This window comes from Hemitrygon akajei, chromosome 3 (genome assembly GCF_048418815.1).
Source record: "Hemitrygon akajei chromosome 3, sHemAka1.3, whole genome shotgun sequence".
Lineage (NCBI taxonomy): Eukaryota > Metazoa > Chordata > Chondrichthyes > Myliobatiformes > Dasyatidae > Hemitrygon > Hemitrygon akajei.
In genome coordinates, this window is record NC_133126.1 from 45,129,898 (window position 1) to 45,153,753 (window position 23,856).

Here is a 23,856-nt window from a genome sequence, read left to right on the forward strand (position 1 = left end):
ACTTGCGCTTACAGGGATAAGTACCAGGTGGGAGATCTGTGGGAAGGGACATGTGGACCAGGCAGTTGCGGAGGGAACGATCCCTGCGAAAAGCAGAGAGGGGTAGAGAGGGAAAGATGTCCTTAGTGGTGGGGTCCTGTTGAAGGTGGTGGAAGTTGCGGAGGATAATATGCTGGATTCGGAGGCTGGTGGGGTGGTCGGTGAGGACAAGGGAAACATGGTCTCTGTTGTGGTGACGGGAGGATGGGGTGAGGGCTGGAGTGCGGGAAATGGAGGAGATGCGGGTGAGAGCATCATTGATGATGGCAGAAGGAAAACCACGATTCTTAAAGAAAGAGGACATCTGAGATGTCCTGGAACGCAAAGCCTCATCCTGGGAGCAGATGCGGCGGAGATGGAGGAACTGGGAATAGGGAATAGCATTTTTACATTTGACAGGGTGGGAAGAGGTAATCACCTCTCTCATAATTCTGCCTTCTACTACCCATAGTGCTTTCCCCTTGCATTCCTTCTTCACCTCTCCTGCCTACCCCCTCCCTGCTTTCCCTCCCCCACCCCTTGATCTTTCCTCTGATTGGTTTTTCACCTGGCACCTTCTACCCTCCCCCCACCTTCTTTATAGAGCCCCTGCCCCCTCCTTCAGTCCTGATGAGAGGTCTCAGCCCGAAACGTTGACTGCTCATTTCAACGGATGCTGCACGATCTGCTGAGTTCATCCAGCTTGTTTATACGTGTTTCTTTAACTTCTTTCTTGGGCAGTCTGAGGTATCTACCTGCTTCAAGCAGGCTTCAGTTATGTTGGTGCTTAAAAAGAACGTGGTCATCTGCCTCAATGACTATCGTCCAGTAGCACTTACATCCACAGTGATTTAGTGTTTTGAGAGGTTGGTTATGAAACATGTCAACTTCTACCTGAGAAATGACTTGGATCGGTTCCAGTTTGCCTACCCAGAGCAACAGGTCCACAGCTGATGCCATCTCACTGGTTCTTCATTCAATCCTGGGATATCAGGATGCTCTTTATTGACTACAGCTCAGTATTCAATAACATCATCCCCTCAAAACACATCCATAAGCTTCAAGGCCTTGGCCTCAATACTTCATGCAATTGGATTGTCGATTTCCTAACTTGCAGATCCCAAACAGTTTGGATTGGCAACACCTCCACAGTTTCCATCAGCACAGGTTTACCACAAGGCTGTGTGTTTAGCCCCCTGCTCTACTCACTTTACCCTTATTACTGTGTGGCTAAGCACAGCTCCAACACCATATTCAAGTTTGCTGATGACACCAGTGTTGTTGGCCAAAGCAAAGGTGGTGATGAATCAGCATATAGGAGGGAGACTGGAAAATCTGATTGAGTGGTACCATAGTGATAACCTACTCAATGTCGACAAGACCAAGGAGCTGATTATTGACTTCAGGAGGAGGAGGAAACCAGAGGTCCATGAGCTAGCACTCTTTGCAGGATCAGAGGTGGAGAGAGTCAGCAACTTTAAATTCCTTGGTGCTATTACTTCAGATGACCTGTTCTGAGCCCCTCGCATAAGTGCTATTATAAAGAAAGCTTGGCAGCACCTCTACTTCCTTAGAATTTGCAAGGATGGCATGACATCAAAATCTTTGACAAACTCCTATAGATGTGTGTTGGAGAATATATTGACTGGCTGCATTAAACTTGGTATGGAAACACCAATGTCCTTCAACAGAAAATGCTGTTAGAAGTAGTGGATACAGCCCAGTCCATCACAGGTAAAGCCTTTCCCACCACTGAGCACATCTACATGAAGTGTTGTTGCAGGAAAACAGCATCCATCAATAGGGACCTCCATCACCCAGGACATGCTCTCTTCTCGCTGCTGCCATCAGGAAGAAGGTACAGGAGCCTCAGGACTAGTTATCACCCTCAACCATCAGGCACTTGAACTAAAGGTGATTACTCAACTTCATTTCATTATTGAAATGTTCCCACAACCTATGGATTCACTTTCGAGGACTCTTCATCTCGTGTTCTCCTTTTAATACTCATTTAGTTATTATTATTTCTTTTGTATTTGCAGAATTTTTGTCTTTTGCACATTTGTTGAATGCGTAAGTTAGTGTGGTGTATCATTGATTCTATTATAGATTTATTAAGTATGCATGCAAGTTTCCCCGTTGTATATGGTGACATATAGGTACTCTGATAAATTTACTTTGGACTTTTATTTGTCAGCGTGGAGTGGACAGCATGTTTGTAAATCTGTTGTGTGCAAAGGACATTGGGAATGGTGTGTGTGGACTGCTGTGGGAGCAGTATGAGACAGGTGACAGAGAAGGAATGCCAGGGCAGAGGGTGGCATGGGTGCAGACATCAAGTTCATCATCACTCCATTTTACAATGAAATTGGGGTTTTTTTGTTTTGCAGCAGCAGTACAGTGCAATACATAAAATTACAACAGTCTTAGGTGCCCTAGCTCTATATATGCTAAAGACTTTTGCAGTGCTGTATATCTGTACTGTACTGTATTGTAAAAAGTTCTTGTAGAATCAGTTCAGAGTTGTGGTGAATAAAGTTATCCATGCTGGCTAAGGAGACTGATATTTGTAGGGTAATAACTGTTCCTTTACCTGGTGGTGTGGGACCCAAGGCTTCTGTACCTCCTGTCCAATAGTAGCAGTGAGAAGAGACCAAGGCCTGGATAAGCTGTCTGCAGTTTATGAATGCATGACTTATGGACATCCGAATGTACAATTGAGCTTCCATGATATTACTAAATTTAAAAGTTTGACATGCATACATATACTCAGTGACCACCTTAATAGGTACCTTCTACATAGAAACATAGAAAACCTACAGCATAATACTGGCCCTTTGGCCCTCAAAGTTGTGCTGAACATGTCCCTACCTTAGAAATTACTAGGATTGCCTATAGCACTCTATTCTTCTAAGTTCCATGTACTTATCCAAAAGTCTCTTAAAAGACCCTATCATATCCGCCTCCACCACTGTTGCCGGCAGCCCATTCCACGCACTCAACTCTCTCTGAGTAAAAACCTTAGCCCTGACATCTCCTCTGTACCTACTCCCCAGCACCTTAAACCTGTGCCCTCTTGTGGCAACCATTACAGCCCTGGGAAAAAGCCTCTGACTATCCACACGATCAATGCCTCTCAACATCTTATACACCTCTTTCAGGTCACCTCTCATCCTCCGTCGCCCCAAGGAGAAAAGGCCAAGTTCACTCAACCTATTCTGATGAGGCATCACAAAGAACACTGCAGATGCTGTGGTTAAAGCAACATGTATAGTCCTGACGAAGGGTTTCGGCCCGAAACATTGACTGCTCATTTCCACGGATGCTGCCCAACCTGCTGAGTTCTCCAGCATGTTGTACGTGTTGCTTTGACCACTGCATCTGTACTTTGTAAAGTGTACTTTGTGTTTACTATTCGTTACTCCGCTGCAAAGTCTCTTCGAGGTATGCCTGCCCTGAAGAAGTTTAAATCTTCCCTTCGACAGGAGTTCAGTGAGACCACCTCTCACTGCTCACACTCTGTGATCTCCACCTCTCATAAGGCATGCTCCCTAATCCAGGCAGCATCCTTGTAAATCTCCTCTGCACCCATTTTATGGCTTCCACATCCTTCCTGTAGTGAGGCGACCAGAACTGAGCACAGTACTCCAAGTGGGGTCCTTTTATAGCTGCAACATTACCTCTTGGCTCCTAAATTCAGTTCCACGATTGATGAAGGCCAATACACCGTATGCCTTCTGTACCTAATAAAATTGTCACTGAGCATATGTTTGTGCTCTTCTGCTACTTTAGCCTATCCACTTCAAGGTTCCTTTCAGAGATCTCTTCTGCACACCACTGTTGTAATGCATATTTATCTGAGTTGCTATTGCCTTCCTGTCAGTTTCAAATCAATCTGGTCATTCTCCTCTAATCTCTCTCATTAACAAGACATTTTCACCCACAGAGCTGCACTCACTGGATTTTTTTGTGTTTTTTTTCACCATTCTCTGTAAACTTTATAGACTGTTGTGTGTGACAATCCCAGGAAATCAGTTTCTGATCACATTTCTTCCCCATTCTGATGTTTGGTCTAAACAACTGAACTGCTTGACCATGCCTGCATGTTTTCATGCATTGAGTTGCTGCCACATGATTGGCTAATTAGATATTTGCATTAATGACCAGATGTGCAGGTTTACCTAATAAAGTGGCCACTGAGTGTACATCCTTTCCTTTGAGTGACAGAACTAGTTTTTTTCTCGTTTTCTTTTTTAGCAAGTGTTTCTTATCAATCTTGTATGCTTTTGATACCTCTCATTGCAATACTGTGGAGCTATGATTGCCATATTGAGTTTTTTAAAAATGTTTTCTTCTGATTTATGGACAGAGACCAAACTTGTTCACTATGCGTAGATTGTTTGTAATGTGGTTACAACTGTGTGTTGCTGGAATGAAGAATTGTTTTGCTTTGGTCCAATGGAATCTGACATAAACCACTGCAAAAGATTGGAAAATATTTAAGCCAGTGGCATGTGGTTGTCCATGGGGTAATAAGGGCAGTAAGAGCAAACACTTTATATAGCTTTTTTTTTGTATTCAAAGTAGGACAGCAACAAGCACTTAATCCCTGAGGCTGATTCTTAAAGATTTTGAAACTGAAAGTTATACATATTCTTGTTTGGTCCTAGTTTTGCTTCCTACAATGTTATTTTTCAAGCCTCTGTTGTTTTTTAAAAGTGAGGTTAGATTTGGTGAAAACATCGATGAGCTGGCAAGACCAAAATCATTGGTGGCTTTGTAGTTCTCTAGTCAAGGAAAAGGAAACTGGGACTTCCGGTAAGATGGCGATTGCTTAGCTGCTCCGAACTTTTGTTCCGTTATTGTCGCTATCTTTGCACTAAATGTCTCCATTTTTTTAGACCTTAGTTAGAAACTTTTTTGGTTTCTTTTACTTGCCTGTGTACACATCTACCTTACAATGTCTAGTAAGAGCTCTAAATCCAGGAGAAAGGAAGTTCCGGCTCTGCCGGCTGAGACCCTCGCTGCGCTGGAACAACACCGAGACGATACTTTAAAGGAATTTAGAACCGCTTTCAAACAGCTGGAAGCCAAACTGGATCGGATCAACGATAGAGTGGACGAACATGCTGAACACTTATCTCGCATCGATTCGACTTCTGAAGATTTATAGAGTTGTGTTCGATATTTGGAGACTCTCTGTTCCAGCCTAGAGGGAAAATGTAACAAACTCCTTTCCAAAATGGTGGATCTCGAAAATCGCAGCAGACGCTGTAACCTTCGAGTTCTTGGGTTGCCAGAGGCCACCGAACAGGGATCAACCGTGAAGTTTTTCGCCGAGTTTCTCTGTGAGATATTCGGGAAAGATTTGCTTCCGAACCCGCCTGAGCTCGAAAGGGCACACAGGGTCTACATTCCCCTCGGAATTCTGGGCTCCTGCCCGTGACCGGTAATTTTGTGCTTTCATCAATACCAGGATTATGGAGGCACGTCGCAGAGGTACTTTTACTTTCCAAAATACAACCATTCGCTTTGTGGAAGATTTTGCACTCCAGACCTTAAAGATGCGTGCTGAGCTTAAAGGCGTAATGAAAGTGCTTTTTGATCGTGGTTTTAAACCCTCTCTTCGCACTCCTGCCGATTTACGAATCACGCTTAATACTGGAAAATATAAGTGGTTTAATTCAGTGAAGGAGGCTGAGGTATTTGTTGCAAGTCTTCCGGCTATCCAGTCATCTTCGGAACCCGATCGGACCTCCTAAAATGGTGGATAAGTACTTCTCGTAGTAAAATTACTTTTTCTGGACTCAGACTTTACTTGAATCACTCAGACATTATTCATTGAAACTCTAAGGGCTGTTGACAATCTCTCCCTGGATTTGGTGTGTCTTTTTTAAATAGACATTCTATGCTTAATGTTTCCCTATGGACGTTTAAATAGTACTTGTGTAATCTATTTTATTGTATAACTTTATCTATAGAGTTCGACAAATGACTCTAACTTGTTTTGGAGGTTTGAAGTCTTTATTGGAGGCCTCCCTGTTTGTTGGTTCACAGTTTAACTGCTGATTTTTTATTTATTTATTTTTTTACCTTTTTTTTTTAATCTTTGATTTTTTTTTCTCCTCTCTAAATGGTTGATAAGTACTCTTCTTAAATTTATAATTTTCCCCTTCCTCCCTTTTTTCCTTCCCTTTCTCTTACTTTATTCTTCCATAATTTTTCGCGGGTAGGTTAGTTTTGGTTTTCTTCCGATTTTCTCTGTATTAAGTTTTATATTTCTGCAGAAGATGTTCCAATTTGTAGTTAAGTTTTCTAGTACATAAACTAGTTACTATTTGCTATAGTATTTATACGGAACTGCTGTTAATGACACAGATCTGGAAGTTATATTTGGGTTAATTTTTTTGGTAGAGCTAGCTGCTTTTTTTGGTACCCGTCTAGTTTTGGGTTGTTTGAGTGGGGTGGATTTTCCAGTTCCAACATCACTCACTGTATTTATTGTTTTTCTTTATTGCTCAGGACATGTTTATGTTTTGATTTTACGAATCTATGTTTACATTTCTGCTCCCAGACTGCTATTGCTTGACTTTTTATATGCCTGCTGCCTTTAATGCATTAGTAATTGATAATGGCTAGTGCACTTAAATTCGTGAGCTGGAATGTAAAGGGATTGAATCACCCTGTTAAAAGGAGGAAGGTATTCTCACATATTAAACAACTCAAAGCTGACATTGCTTTCCTTCAAGAAACTCATATTCGTTGTTCTGATAACTCCCGGCTTCTGTCAAAGTGGGCGGGTCAGCATTTTCATTCATCCTTTACCGCTAAAGCTAGGGGAGTCTCCATTCTTATTAACTCAAATATTCCTTTTGAACTCCATAATAAGATATCTGATACAAATGGCCGTTTTATTATTGTTTCTGGTAAACTATATAACACTAAAGTTGCACTAGCAAACCTGTATGCCCCCAACTTTGATGATGTTAACTTTTTTAAACGTTTTTTTCCCTCACTACCAGACTTAAACTCATACTCTCTTATACTGGGTGGTGACTTCAACTGTTGGTTAGATTCTAATCTGGATCGATCGTCCTCTGTTACCAGATCACCTACTAAATCTGCCTTAGCTATCCAATCGTTTCTCTCTAATTTTGGTATCTCTGATATATGGCATTTCCTTCATCCTACTGAGAGAGATTATTCTTTTTTTTCACATGTTCACCATACCTTCACTAGGATTGACTATTTCTTCCTCGATAACCAACTTATTCCATTTGCCTACTCTTGTGACTATCAGAGTATACTGATTTCTGACCATGCCCCAATTACTCTCTCTGAACTTTCCTGGTCTCCCTCAGAGGAATAAACACTGGCGGTTTGATTCAACTTTATTATCGGATGATGATTTTTAAAAATTTATTAAGGATCAGATAACCTTTTATTTTAACACTAATACATCACCTGAAGTGTCATCCTAGATTGTCTGGGATGCCATGAAAGCATATCTGAGGGGTCAAATAATCTCTTACACAGCAAATCTCAACAGAAGATCCTGTGCAGATCGATTAGATCTCATTAACCAGATTAAAGAATTGGATCAACTATATGCTCAAACTAAGAACCCTGAACTATACAAGAAGCGTGTTGAACTCCAAACTAAATTTAATCTTCTGTCTACTCAACCTGTTGAACGCCAACTTCTCGAAAGCAAGAGTCGCTTTTACATTCATGGGGATAAGTCTGGTAAATTTCTAGCCAATCAGCTGAGGCGTTCCAAAGCCAAACAACATATTACAAAGATCCGGAAGGAGAACGGAGACTTTACATCGGATCATTTAGAAATTAATGACGCATTTAAAAATTTTTATTCTCGGCTTTATTCCTCTGAATCTTTGAATGACAATATCTCTGTTGATCAATTTTTAAAGAATCTGAATATCCCTTCACTTTCATCTGATTTTAAAGCCAAACTTAATGCGCCTATATCATCAGAAGAAATATCTTTTGCAATTTCTGCACTGTCCTCAAGGAAATCTCCTGGACCTGATGGGTTCCCTGTAGAATTTTATAAATCGTTCTCTACACTTCTTTCTCCTCAGTTACTTTCAGTATTATCTGACTCGTTTAATTACGGCAAATTGCCACCCTCTTTCAATGAGGCATCTATTATTCTTCTATTAAAAAAGGGCAAAGACCCAACAGAGTGTTCCTCATATAGGCCGATTTCTTTACTCAATGTTGATGTAAAGATCTTAGCTAAAGTTTTGTCTCATAGATTAGAAACCGTTATTCCCTCCATTATCTCTGATGACCAATCAGGTTTTATTAAAAACCGCCTCCCTTTTTTTAACATTCGGCGTTTATTTAATATCTTATACTCACCTCCAACTGGGATTCCTGAATGTGTTATTTCCCTCGATGCGGAGAAAGCATTTGATCGTATAGAATGGAACTACCTTTTTGCAGTCTTAGAAAAATTTGACCTCGGTCAAAGTTTCATCTCTTGGATCAAATTGCTGTACCTGTGTCCTACTGCTTCTGTTTTAACTAATTTTCAGAAATCCCAGGTATTTAATCTCAAACGTGGCACCCGTCAGGGATGCCCCTTAAGTCCCTTTCTCTTTGATTTGGCTGTAGAACCTTTGGCGATAGCATTTCGAAATTGTCCTGAATTGACCGGGATTTGGAGAGGGGGTGTTGAGCATAAAGTTTCTCTTTATGCTGATGACTTATTGCTCTTTCTCTCAAATCCGTCTACATCCTTACCTCTGATGTTTTCACTTCTTGACTAGTTTAGCCAGATCTCTGGCTATAAACTTAATTTACATAAGAGTGAACTTTTCCCAGTTAATAAAGAAGCACAAGAACTAACATTTCGTGATCTCCCTTTTAAAGTAGTCCATAATCAATTTACTTATCTTGGAATTACAGTCACAAGGAAGTTTAAAGATCTCTTTCGTGAAAACTTTGCCAATCTTTCATATACCGTAGATGTCGGATTATAAGCCGCTACTTGCTTTGAACACTGCGGCCTTTACTACGGTGCGGCTAATGCATGATTTTTTTTCATGCCGCCAAAAACATTTTGCCTCGTAACAGTAGACCAATAAAATTGATGAGTAGTTCACGGAGGTCCAATGAAATTGTACGATAAATCAAGCGCACTTTCACAATTAAATTATTGTAAATCAGTCATTTGTACTCACCCTCATCAACATGGAAAACACTCGAAGAAAAGCATTGTGCTGCCTTTATGGCAGTTATTTAGTTTATAATATTTTCGCTTAGTAATTCATTTGTTAGTATTTTCTAGTTAAAGTTAGAAGTGTTTTAACTATATTTGTTTTCTGTACTACATCCCGGGATGCTATGACGTCACACCCGGTTTCGCCGCGTCTTGTGGGAAATACCGGTTTGCGATAAACGGGAAGGAGGGGGGGAGCGGCATCAGACCCGCGCGAAAACGCTGCTTTTGAGTTAAAGGCGATCAATAACTTTTCCTGGTAGGCTGCAGTATATATATTTTTTACCAGTCGTTAGGAGATATTGGAATGTTGTTCAGTAAAAAAGTAATTTGTGTGTTACCGATACGTATGTATATTTAAAAGTAGCCGCGTTACAGGCACGGTTCGAAAAAAAGCATTTGCAATATGTATTTGTTTATGTTACCATATGGATTTAATTAAAAGTTAAAAAATCCTCACGTGTAATATCTTTCTGTGTAAATATCTCATATTACAACGTGGGACACCTGCGGCCGAAAATCTGGTGCGGCTTGTACAAGTACAAAATTGATTTTCTTTCTAAAATTAGAGCCAGCGGCTTTTAATCAGGTGCGCTCTGTAGTGCGAAATCTACGGTACTATAAAACAGAGTCTGGTACAATGGTCACCTCTATCTATGTCTTTGGTAGGTCGTATTAATGTTGTTAAAATGTATGTTCTCCCCAAATTTTTATACTTATTTCAATCTATCCCAATTTTTATTCCTAAATCTTTTTTTGATTCCTTAGACTCTATTATTTTGTCATATCTGTGGAAGAATAAATGCTCTAGAATTAATAAAATTCATCTCCAAAAATCTAAAAAAGAGGGTGGCATGGCTTTACCTAACTTTCGTTTATATTATTGGGCAGCTAATATACGTTGTGCTACCTTTTGGTCTTTCTTCCATGGCCAACCCAAGTGCCCTAATTGGGTGGCAATGGAGTTGAGCTCCACTAAAGAATTATCTATCTCTGCACTTCTTGGCTCTGCACTCCCTAGTAGTCTGTTCAGATTAATAGCTAATTGGGGATGTCACGTGATGACGTAGGATCGAGACGCTGGAACCCAGCTCTCCCGTAAAAAGTTAATAAATTAATGTTTAAATGAAGAAAAGTTAGTCAATACTTTCTAAAAGTTACTTATAAACTACTCCGGATTGTGTCAAGCTATGCCTCAAAGACAGAAGATGAAGAAAATTAATACCGGGAAGACTACGCAAGTTGGAACAGGAGCAAGGCCCACCTCTACCAAAGAACCGTGGTCTCAGGTACATTATACCACCGGCGATATGGAACAGGAAACTGCAGCAACATCGGCCATTTCTAAAGGAAAAGACCAACGTGAACTGCGCAAACGCGAAGGAAGGAGCATGCGCAAACGGGAGCAACCAGAACTACAAAGCCCAGTTACCACTGCAACTGAAAGTGATAGCGAATCGGAGGGAGAGTCAGATTCTCCGGAAAGATCAGACGAAGAGGGAGATAAAAGTTCTTCTGGAAATATAGAAGAGACTTTGAGGCAAATAATGCGTAAATTAGATGCATTAAAAGTAATTAAAAGTAATCAAAAAGTACTCAAAAAAATGACAAATATGGAGATTATGCTTGATAAAATGACAAAGAGACAGGAAAAAATGGAAAAGAGAATTATGGACTTGGAAACTAAAACGGTTGAAAGAATGGACAAAATAGAAAATGAAAATACTGCTTGGACATCAGAAAGAAAACAATTTATGGAAAAAATTGATAAGCTTGAAAATTTTAGTAGACAAAATAATATTAAAATTGTTGGACTTAAAGAAGATATAGAAGGAGAAGATCCAATAAATTTTTTTCAAAAATGGATCCCTGAAAAATTGGAAATGGAAAGAGAAATTCCAATTGAGATTGAAAGGGATCATAGATCCTTAAGGTCAAGACCTCAAGCTGATCAAAATCCACGATCAATTTTGATAAAATGCTTAAGATACCAAGACAAAGAAAAGATCCTGAAGGCGGCTGTCCAAAGTGCCAAAAATAGAAACGGGCCATTGATGATAGAAGGGAAACCAGTTCTTTTTTATCCTGATATAAGTTACAACCTTTTGAAGAGAAAGAAGGAATTTAACCCAGCGAAAAAAGCCTTATGGGAAAAGGGTTATAAATTTACAATGCGTCACCCAGCAACACTGATAATTTTTTTGGAGGAGGGAAAATTTTTTTTTTCCGATTATCGAAAAGCGGAGGAGTTCGTACAAAAACTTTCACCTATTGACTAATTACACATAGAGGCTTCCAAACGTAATGGATTAAAGATGAAGATAGAGTCAGCGAACAGAAGTGATGGACATTTATGGATATTATAGAAGAGAAAAGCAAAATTTTAGAAATACTAAGTGAGAATAGTATTTTTTTTTCTTATATATACACTTTTTTATGTTGCGGGGGGGCTGGGGAGCTTTGGATCGGTTACTACGGGATTCACGTGTGTAATCATGGCGATTGCCATGACCCGTACAACAGAGGGGGGTAATGTTGTGTTTTTTTTTCACAACATTAGTAGGGGGGTATTTTGTTTTTTTCTTTATATTCTATTTTTCTTCTATCTTTTTGCCTGGATGATTGGTGGGGACACACATAGCAACATGGAGATTTTTATAAAGATTTCCCAGGATACCACGAAAGTTGAAAGATTAGGTATTATTATAGATTGGAGTAATATAATTTTTTAAAAAATGACTAATCTACTGAATTTTTAAAGTTTTAATGTTAATGGGCTTAATGGGCCAGTAAAAAGAAAAAGAATTTTAACATATATTAAAAAAATGAAAACAGATATAGCTTTTTTTTTACAAGAAACTCATTTAACAGACATAGAACATCAGAAATTAAAAAGTGACTGGGTTGGAAATGTTATTGCAGCTTCATTTAATTCAAAGGCGAGAGGAGTTGCAATTTTGGTTAACAAAAATTTACCAATTAAAATACAAAACATATTAATTGATTCGGCGGGGAGATATCTAATTATACACTGTCAAATTTTTTCAGAACTATGGACCCTTAAGAACATTTATGCACCAAATGAAAATGATGTAAAATTCATACAGGAGGTCTTTTTGAATTTGGCTAACGCACATGATAAAATATTAATAGGTGGAGATTTTAACTTTTGTCTAGATCCAGTTTTAGATAGATCAACAAAGGTTGTTACAAAATCAAAAGCAGTAAAATTAACTCTATCATTGATGAAAGACTTAAATTTGATTGATATGTGGAGAAGAATTAATCCAAAAGAAAGAGATTATTCATTTTATTCAAATAGACATAAAACATATTCAAGGATAGATTTTTTCCTATTATCAACGAATATTCAAGATAGAGTGAAAAATGTGGAATATAAAGCAAGAATATTGTCAGATCATTCTCCTTTAATAATGATAATGATAGATAAAGAGGAATCAATTTATAGGTGGAGATTTAATTCAATATTATTAAAATGTCAAGATTTTTGTGATTTTATGAAAAAACAGATTCAGTTCTTTTTAGATAAATTCACATTCAGTTGATGATAAAATTATAGTGTGGGAAGCAATGAAGGCATATTTGAGAGGTCAGATAATAAGTTATTCTAAAATTAAGAAGGAATATATGATAGAAATAGATCAATTGGAAAAAGAGATTACAAAATTAGAAGAAGAATCTCAAAGAAATATGGCAGAAGAAAAACGAAGACAACTTATTAACAAGAAGTTACAATATAATACACTCCAAACATATCGAACAGAAAAAGCAATTATGAGAACTAAACAAAGATATTATGAACTAGGTGAAAGATCACATAAGGTTCTTGCATGGCAGTTAAAAACAGACCAGACTTCTAAAACAATAAATGCAATTCAAACAAGAGTAAATAAAATTACTTATAAACCTTTAGAAATTAATGAAGCTTTTAAGAATTTTTATTCTGAGTTGTATAAATCAGAATCACAAAATGACAATGTCAAGATAGAAAGGTTTTTATCACAAATAACTCTTCCAAAATTAAATACGGAAGAACAGAAGGGATTAGATATGCCTTTTACATTGAAAGAGGTCGAAGAAGCCCTAGGATCATTTCAAAGTAATAAATCTCCAGGAGAAGATGGTTTTCCGCCTGACTTCTATAAAAAGTTTAAAGATTTATTAATTCCTCCTTTTATGGAGTTAATACACCAAGCGGAAAGAACGCATAAACTTCCAGAATCTTTTTCGACAGCTATTTTAATAGTATTGCCAAAAAAAGATAGAGATCTTTTAAAGCCAACATCATATAGACCTATTTCTTTATTAAACACTGATTATAAAATAATAGCAAAAATCTTATCTAATAGATTATCTAAATGCTTACCAAAATTAGTACATATGGATCAAACAGGATTTATTAAAAATAGACAATCAGCAGATAATGTAACTCGCTTATTTAGTATAATTCATTTAGCACAGAAGAGGGAGGAAATGAGCGTGGCAGTTGCTTTAGATGCAGAAAAAGCATTTGATAGATTGGCAAAGGATTTTTTATTTAAGGTATTGGAAAAATATGGATTAGGAGTATCTTTTATAAAATGGATTAAAACCTTAAATACTAATCCCAAAGCTAAAGTAGTGACAAATGGTCAAATTTCAACACCATTTCAGTTAACAAGGTCAACTAGGCAAGGTTGTCCATTATCACCTGCTTTATTTGTGTTGGCGATAGAGCCATTAGCTGAATTGATTAGAATGGACCCAGATATTAAGGGTTTCAGAGTTAATCAGGAAGAATACAAGATTAACTTATTTGCTGATGATGTTCTGCTTTATCTAACAAACCCATTGCACTCGTTGAGTAAATTATCCTATAGATTAGAAGAATATGGGAAAATATCAGGTTATAAAATAAATTGGGATAAAAGTGAAATTTTACCTCTTACTAAAGGAGATTATAATCAATGTCGATTAGTAACCCAATTTAGATGGCCGGCAAATGGTATAAAATATTTAGGTATAAGAGTTGATAATGACATAAAGAACTTATACAAATTAAATTATTTACCACTATTGAAAAAAATTCAAGAAGATCTTGATAAATGGATGGTATTACCAATAACATTAGTAGGTAGAGTAAATACCATAAAAATGAATATATTCCCTAGATTACAATACTTATTTCAATCACTACCAATACAATTACCCCTGAAGTTTTTTCAAGAGCTAAATAAATATGTGAGGAAATTTCTTTGGAAAGGTAAGATGTCAAGAATATCGTTGGAAAAATTGACATGGAAATTTGAGCTAGGAGGGTTACAACTTCCAAATTTTAAGAATTATTATAAAGCAAATCAACTTAGATTTATTGCATCTTTTTTTGAGAAAGATAAACCGGCATGGATTAGAATAGAACTAGATAAAATAGGAGAAAACACACCAGAAGATTTTATATATAAATGGGAATCTAAATGGATACGGGAAAAGAAAGAATCTCCTATATTAAAACATTTGATTGATTTATGGAATAAGATAAATGTTGACGATGAGACAAAGAAATCCTTATTAGCAAAGAGATCTTTAATTCAAACTAGACTTATTCTGTTTACAATGGATAATCAACTTTTATATAATTGGTTTCAAAAAGGGATTAGATATATAGGAGATTGTTTTGAAGGAGGTATATTAATGTCATTCGATCAATTAAAGAATAAATATAAAGTATCAAACAACACTCTTTTTTGTTACTTTCAACTAAGGGCTTATTTAAGAGAGAAATTAGGTCAAACAGTGTTATTACCGAAATCCAATGAAATAGAAACTTTAATTCAAAAAGGGAAAGATTAAAAAATTTATCTCTTGTATGTATAATTTGATTCAAAAACAGGCAATTAAACAAGGAGTCTATAAGTCAAGACAAAAATGGGAAAGTGATTTGAATATTAAAATTGAAGAAAAAAATTAGTCAAGACTATGTCTTGAGAGTATGACAAATACAATAAACGTCTGATTAAGATTAGTGCAATACAATTTTTTACATCAATTATATATTACACCACAAAAAATAAATAAATTAAACCCAAATTTATCTGATCAGTGTTTCCGATGTTACCAAGAAATTGGTACTTTTTTACATTCTATTTGGTCTTGTTCTAAAATTCAACCTTTTTGGACAAATTTAAGAGTTTTATTGGAACAAATTATTGGAATACAACTTCCACATAATCCAATATTACTTTTACTAGGTGATATTGAAGGGATAAAACCGATATCCAAATTGAATAAATATCAGAAAGAATTTATAAAAATTGCATTGGCAGTAGCCAAAAAATCTATTGCAGTTACTTGGAAATCGGATACATATTTAAGTATAGATCGTTGGAAGAAACAAATTTATGGCTGTATTCCACTTGAAAAAATTACTTATAATTTAAGAGATAAATATGAAACATTTTTGAAAATTTGGCGCCCTTATTTACAAAAGATAGGATTAAATATATAGGTGCTCCGAAGATGAAATAATTGGTTACTTGGGGAAAGAAATAAATATATATACTAAAGTTATTACGAACTCCATGGAGCATGTGGGGATCTTCCAATATCCAGGCATTCCTTTTTTTTTCTTTCTTTCTTTCTGTAGGGATGTTAGGGGGGAGGGGTTAAGGGGAGGGGGGGATGGGTAACACATTTTCTTTTTCACACACTTTTATTCTGTAACTATTTGAAAACACAATAAAAAAAAGTTAAAAAAAAAGATTAATAGCTAATCCTCTTGCTAGACACACTGCGTATATGGGCTCAGTTTAGGAAATGCTATGGTTTCCATGGTTTTTCCATTTCCAGCCCTGTCGTACATAATCACCTTTTTTTTTTACCTACTACGTACGATTCAGCATTCCATGTTTGGTATAAGAAGGGCATTAGACATTTTGAAGATCTTTTCATTGATAATCGCTTCGCTTCTTTTTAGCAGCTCTCTGTTAAGTTCAATCTGCCCAATGCTCATTTTTTTAGATATCTCCAAATTAGACACTTTATTGCTCCTTTAATTCCTAACTTTCCTGAAATGCCTGCGAAAAATGCTATGGACTTATTTCTTTCCATTAATCCACTAGGTAAAGGTTTAATATCAATTATTCGAGATAAATTAGCAGCCTTACGATGGGCCCCTGTGGATAAAATTAAAATGGCCTGGGAGCAGGATTTAAATACCTCCTTATCTGATGAGAGCTGGGACTCGATTCTCAAATCGGTTAACTCAACCTCTCTTTGTGCTCGCCATTGCCTTTCACAGTTTAAGATTGTTCATAGAGCCCATATGTCTAAATCTAAACTATCTTGATTCTACCCTAACATTAGTCCGCTCTGTGATAAATGCAAGAGGGGCGTGGCCTCTCTCATCCATATGTACTGGTTCTGTCCTAGCTTGGAGAAATTTTGGAAAGATGTCTTCACTACGTTATCGTGTATTCTGAATCAGCACCTAGAACCAAACCCCTTAATTGCTTTGTTCGGTTTCTGGGGCGAGACAGATTTACGTCTGAGTCCGACCAAATGCCGAATATTATCCTTTGCCTCTCTCCTGGCTAGTCGCTTGATCCTCCTTAGATGGAGAGATGTTGCCCCGCCCACCCATGCTCAATGGCTTAACGACATTATGGCCTGCTTGGACCTCGAAAAAATTCATTATTCAGTTCTTAATTCGGATCTAAAGTTCCATAAGGTCTGGGGACCTTTTATCGAGTACTTTCATAACCTTCCTCTTGACTAGGGTTTTTTTTTCTTTTCGGTCCCTTGCTTTCAGCTCCCTTTTTTTTTCTGGTAGTAGGCATTAATATCCTCTGTTGCTAAGTGTATTCACAGTCTGGGAGTTTGATTGTCCTGATTTATATTCTCTATATTGTGTTGTGGTTGGTCTGGAGTTGTTGCTTTTTTTTTTGTTGTGGGGCTTGGGGCAGATACTAAGTTTACATGTCTTCAATTTAGGTGCTTTTTTGTTAAATTCTCTTCCTTTGTAGCATATTGTCATTGTATGCTTAATTTTGCACTGTATTAATGTTCCTCATTGTGATTTGGGGTTTTTTAATTTGTAAAATGTATAGAAAAACTAACTTAAAAAAAAAGGAAAAGAAAACTACAATGAGCAGTACATTTGCACTACATTTGAAAATTTCTAATATAAACCTCTGCATGGACTTTGAACTTTGGGGCATTCTGAGCTTTTTTTTTCCAAGAGCTGCGATAATTATATTACTGGTGTTGAATAAAAATAGTTGAAAGCCAGTCGGGTAATTCTGTGGCCAGAAGAATATATGTTGAAAATGTTAATATAACCAATCTATACACGCGGATATGGACTTTTATCACCTGACATTTTGCTGTTGCATTGACTTTGAGCATTTCAATCCTACATAGGTAATTTCACATGAGGAATACCAATGATTTTGATATGTTTTGACTTGTACAATTAGTTAATTGAAAGTGACCATATTTTGGTTAGTTATTCAAAACAAATTGAAGCAGCATGTTCCGGTCAGAATATTTTACTGTTATGATAGTGAAATAATTGAAATTTGTTCAATTTGTTTGTTTATATTCTTGTACAAATCAATTGGAAATCTGGTAATTAAATTCAATTATAACTAGACAAATTAATATGGACAATAATAATCTAAGAACTGGTGTATTAAGTATGTTCTAATTTTGCTCATAAAGTTTAAAGGGGTGGAAGCCAAACTCTGCTAATATTATTGAGCCATTTGTATCATTTTTTTAAAGTGCCTTATGGTCTGGTGTGATTGAAACACTTATCAAGATTTCCATGTGATGCAATCTTTTGACTCAAAACAAGCTAGGTTCTGACACAACAATACTATATCATCAAGCATTTACAGATTTTCAGATGGGGAAAAAAATACCCAATTCCTAACTAGCACTGATTTGGTAGTTTATAAATAATAAAATCAATTGTAGTTTTGCTTGAAAACTATTGCACTTCCAGTTCATTTTCTGTTGGCTTGATTTTAAGGTAACACTACAATGTTATACAGTACAGCGAAATGCTACTTAATCTTTGCCTGGCCCAATTGCTTAAAATATTTTGCATGCATCAGTTTTGAAATGAAGTAGTCTATTAAAAATTAGATAAGGTCACTATAATTATGCTGGGCGTCAAAGCAATTTGAAGTTACCAGAGTGGTAAATGGTTCTGATGCCCCTCCTGAAGCATCAAGTATCTTGTCCACATTGTCATCAAACTGATGCCTCTCATCCTGCTTGCTTGCCGGAGGCCACTTCACCCGGTGATGTTCTGTTACTATAGTTGAGCTTGGGGGTTTTGGATACACGGAAGTTCTGGGCACTTCGGTGATTCCGGGCCTGGCTCCTGCGTGATTCCTGTACTCTGTACCCGCTGTTCCATGCTCAGACATCTCATCTTGGCCTGGTGGATCCTCAGACCATCTGGGTTCTTACAAACTTTGCTGTAGCCATGTTCCCTACTCATGGTCAATTGATCATTACTGTGGGTCTTCATCTGCAGGTCTGTTTAGTCTGGGTTTTCATTCTTCCACACCCCACTCCTCTCCGTGGCTCCCCTGGGGGTATACTTCTTTCGAATGTTCCATAGCTTTGATGGGTTCTTCTTTATAGGAGAAGCAGCTCGGGTTGCTAGTCCTTACTGTCCTGGTTCTGCCTTTCCAAGCTGTCCGCTGTCTCTCCAGTTGTTGCCACTTTTCCATGGTAGTCACCCGATCTCTTCCTGGATGATATGGGCCTGGCCAGGTGGACTGATACACTGGTACTTCTTGTATCATTAGTGATGTAACCATTATTCCTGCAATATTACTTTGCTGTATGACATTGCTCAGTCAGCTCCATCATGGGCACGAGCATCTGTAGCATCCAGGACCTCTTCAAGGAGCGATGCCTCAAAAAGGACCTAACCCCCCATCACCCAGGACATGCCCGCTTTTCATTGCTACTAACAGGAAGGTGGGACAGGAGCCTGAAGGTGCACTCTCACCAATTCAGGAACAGCTTCTTCCCCTTGCTATTGGTAAAGCAACTGTAGCTACCCATTTGGAAGTTTTGATAGCAAAATAGAGCCATGTTATGAAACGACTTTCAATTAATTCTTCCTTTCCCAGAAACTTGTGTTCAAGAAATTAGTAATTTGGTCTTGGTCCAGTCTTCAACCACATCATCCCTTGTGCCCAAATGTGCTAATGTGCTTGGATATGGTAGGCTCGCAAAGCTCTCCTGCTCTTAACGGACATCCCTTGAAGAATAGGTCCCATCCTAGGACACTACTTTTAAAAGGCTTTGAAGTGGTTTTAAATGTGTCTCAGAGAAGCACTTAACAACTACCAAATAGATGTAAGTGATATAAAGTAGTAAAAACATGTCATTTATTTATTATGCTTCAGAATTATAGTAAGTAATCATATGGCCTGGCCATTAGCAATGGACTTTGAGGCAGATGGTTCTGAATTGGAATCCAGCCAGGTCTCAACCTGGGCAGCAGCAGTATCTGTGTAGAAGAGAGGCCTGGCAATCTACCTTTCGTATCTTGCCATGAAAACTCTATGGACAACTACATTATCCATGGGGTCAATGAGTCGATGACAACTCAATGGCATTTGAGTCGTCAACAATTATGTGAATGGTATGTATCTTAGGCATAAAGCAGGCCTTTTATTTCAATCACAGTTCTCCACTGCTAGATTCAATGAGTAGTAGTTGAATGGGAAGGTTATGTGCTGATAATTGAACATCCTACCACACAATTTCTCTTGGGCTTTTGCACTTGGACATGTTTGCATGGAGGTCTGAAGATGTAGAGCACATGTTCAAGATTATGTCCAAGTGTGTGTTGTAGGGGCAACTCGAACTGCCACACAGGAGGGTATGTGTGAATTTGAATGTGGAGAGTTGGCCTATCATTCTGGGAAGGTTATTTACTTGCAAAATGATACTTTCCTCAATACCAAAGGGAAACATTGACTGAATAAATTTGTTACATCTCTTTTCATCTATTAGGATTTTGGTTACTGTTTTGTTCAGTTGTTTCTGGTTGGAAGTAGTGATTTATTACAGTGGGACATGAGTTTCAAATGATCGTGTTGAGCTTCATGAATGTTACAACTGCACTCGTGAAAGTAAACAATATTTTTGTCATGTTGCCTTGTTGATAGTGTTAAGTCTTTGATGCTTTTGTTATTGAATATTCAGCCTTTGGCCTGCTCTTGTAGTCATTTTATTTATGTGATGGACTTGTTAAATATTTGTTCAGTAATGATCAACAGTTTATAGAGGAATTGGCTTTATTAATGTTGAATGCCAAGGAAGAGTGATTAATCTTAGAAATTATGTTGTAAGGTACAAATGTTCTTTGCTTGCAGCCCAATTCAGAATATATTCTAAGATTTGCTGCATGTGACAAGAAGGGCACTAAATGTAATGCCCCATTTCTCACTTTTTAAGATAGAGGGATATTTATTTGTTTTTTTTTAGGAAATTGAATGAAATCAACCTTGGCTAAGGACTGACTTGGCAGTACAGAGAATATTAACTATTTAGTAATTTTAGGTAGTTCTATAGTGCATCAGTATGAATCTGTTGTGTTTTTATAGTAGCTCTAATGGAATCACTGCAGTAGTTTTATGGAGTCTTAATATGTTTATAAGACTCTGTCTTGCTTGCCTTTGGGTTTGAAATCCGCAATTGTTATGTAGTGACTTCAAACAATTTGATTCCCATTCGTGTTTGTTTGTATTAATTTGAATTCTGTAATCCACTTTCATTTAAAGTTGGAATGATACTAAATCTTTAGTACATTGCTACTACTGCAGAATTACTTACAACCAAATTTGCCATCCTTGTCAAGAATTTTAGTCAAACATATATATGTAATTAGTGCTTATATACCTTTGCCATCTGTTAACACCATGATATTTTTTTTTCAGGATGTATGACACCATGTCTACAATGGTGTATTTAAAGGAAGATAAATTAGAAAAACTCTCTCAGGAAGAGATCATTGGAAAAACAAAACAGGTGATTCAGGGGCTTGAGGCGTTAAAAAACGAACACAACTCCATTTTACAGAGCCTGTTGGAAACCCTAAAATGTCTGAAAAAAGATGATGAGGTGAATTTGGTTGAAGAAAAATCCAACATGATTCGCAAGTCTTTGGAAATGTTAGAACTTGGTCTCAGTGAAGCACAGGTAAATTTTGCCAAAGTTGTTTAAGATTTTTATTTTATCTAGAATGGAATCCAGTTAATTGGGACACATTGGGGCCAGTACATTTTGGCCCAATTAACTGTCTGCCCCAATTAGCTGAAGTTTCATAGAAATAGTTAAAATGTATATATTTTTAAAAGAAAGACCAACTACTGTTTAATTGAGTAAGAAATTGTGTTTAAATGAAATACAGAACAAATTGGAACACTATCAATACTATTATGGTACTATAAAACTGTGTATAAGTTCCTAATAATTATTGACAAAGGAATTCATCCAGTGTATGCATTCTATTGACTTTAAATGAATAAAATCAGCATGGACACCTGGTGTAGATAATGGACTGCCTTCATACAGTGTTATTGATGATTGCATCATCCAAATAACACACACAAAATGCTAGTGGAATGCAGCAGGCCTGGCAGCATCTATAGGGAGAAACGCTGTCGACGTTTTGGGCCGAGACCCTTCGTCAGGACTTCGTTAGGTGCACGAGTCTGATGCTAGTTAGATAAGTAGCTGCCCCAATTAACCAATGCCCAATTAACCAAAATCCAGTGTATTATAACATGTTCTATATCCTCTGAACATGACTTTATTCAGTCTTATTTTCTGTTACTACTCTTGCTGGTAAGGTAGGCAACAATATCTTTTTGAAGATTGAAAACTTGGCCATTTTGCAGCTTCTGACTTACAAATAAATTCCAGAAATCCCGGACAATCAGGCACCATATCAAGAGAGAAATATGTTAACATTTCAGTTCAAAGACTTTTCAGTGTTACAAAGTAATATTTCTGAGAAATTTCTCCTCACTACGGCTTAAAGCTTGGACTGGTTTTGGAATTGTGCTGCTACCTCTAGGTGGGAAAAATAAGACTGTCAAGCAGTTTAATAATATCATTAAATTAATTAATTCCAGCCTGTTTCAGCACCATACTAGTGCTTTACTGTGAAAGCAGTTGCTCGCAGTTTATTGGACAAATGCAGTGATTATCATATTGATTGATGCAGATCACAAATAACTGCTTGCAAAGTTAAGTTTTTGGGATTACCAATCAGTGTTTGGGATTCATTAGTAAGGGCAAATTAAAGGAAGGCAGGGGCAAGTGTAGTGACCACGGTCAGAGTAGCAATCTTGAGGATTTAGCTCTTCAAGGCTTGTGCAAAGGGAGGCTTCAGTCAGAGAAAGCAATCAAGGTTAAGTCTTTTTCCGTTCCCTCCTTTATATCTGCTCAGCTGGGTCAGTGCCAGGCAGGACAGTGGAATGCTCCTCTTGTGGGATGTGGGAAAGCAGGGAGACCTCCAGTGTCCCTGATGACTACGTATGCATGAAGTGCATCCAGCTGTAGCTTCTAACAATCACGTTAAGGAGTTGGAGCTGGAACTGGATGAAATCCGGATCATTCGGGAGGCTGAGGAAGTGATCGATAGGATATAGTTACACCTAAGGCACAGGAGACTGGGTGACAGTCATGAAGGGGAAGAGTTTAAGGAGCCAGTGCAGACAACCCCGTGGCCATCCCCTCAGCAACAGGTACAAGTGTTCCCCCCCCCCCTTACAAAGGTAGAGCGTTCCTACAAAACCTTTCTTAAGCCGAAATGGCATAAAGCAAAGAACCATTAATTTATATGGGAAAAATTTTTGTAAAAGCAAAAATCCTCTTTGTAATGTGAAAAAAGGTTACTAATGTAGGTCTTTTGTAAGTGAAGTGGTGTAAACCAAACATTCATAAAGTGGGGAACACCTGTATATTAGTTTGGATACTGCTTTGGGGGGGGGGGGGGGAGAGGGTGGTAGGAAGTGGACCTAACAGAGGAAAGTCACAGTGGTTGGATCTCTGGCACTGAGTCTCTGGCAAAGAGAAGGTGGAGAAGAGGCATGCTGTGGTGATAAGGGACTCGTTTGTTAGGGGAATGGACTGGAGTTTCTGTGGGCGAGAATGAGATCCCCAGAAAATATATTGCCAGGGTCTGGGATATCTCAAATAGAGTCCCCAGCATTCTTAAGTAGGAGGGTGAACAGCCAGAAGTCCATGTAGGTATCAATGACATGGGTAGGACAAGTGATGAGGGTCTGCATAGGAAGTTGGGTGCTATGTTAAAGGGCAGGACCTCCAGAGTTATGATCTCAGGATTGCTACCAGTGCCATGTGCTAGTGAGGTCAGAACTAGGAAGACTATCCAGTTTAATACATAGCTAAGGAGTTGGTATAAGAGGCAGGACATAACATTTTTAAATCATTGGGCTCTCTTCCAGGGAAGGTGGGACCTGTACTTTAGATACAATTTGCACCTGAAGCGGAGGAGGCCTATGATAAATAGGCTGTAGTCAACATTGTTT

The 23,856-nt window shown here is 37.7% G+C and overlaps 1 protein-coding gene across 7 annotated transcripts in view; it reads left to right on the plus strand.

Annotated features, from left to right (window-relative positions):
* The window catches only part of klc1a (kinesin light chain 1a), a 111,811-nt gene that overhangs the window by 13,159 nt on the left and 74,796 nt on the right, over window positions 1–23,856 (plus strand). For all 7 annotated transcript variants that reach the window (XR_012098223.1, XM_073039747.1, XM_073039750.1 and 4 more), the window contains one exon: window positions 21,235–21,496. Coding sequence is in view for 6 of the 7 variants with exons in the window: in XM_073039747.1 (XP_072895848.1) it covers window positions 21,236–21,496 (261 nt within the window). In the remaining variant the exon portion in view is untranslated. The remainder of the gene's footprint in view (window positions 1–21,234; window positions 21,497–23,856) is intronic.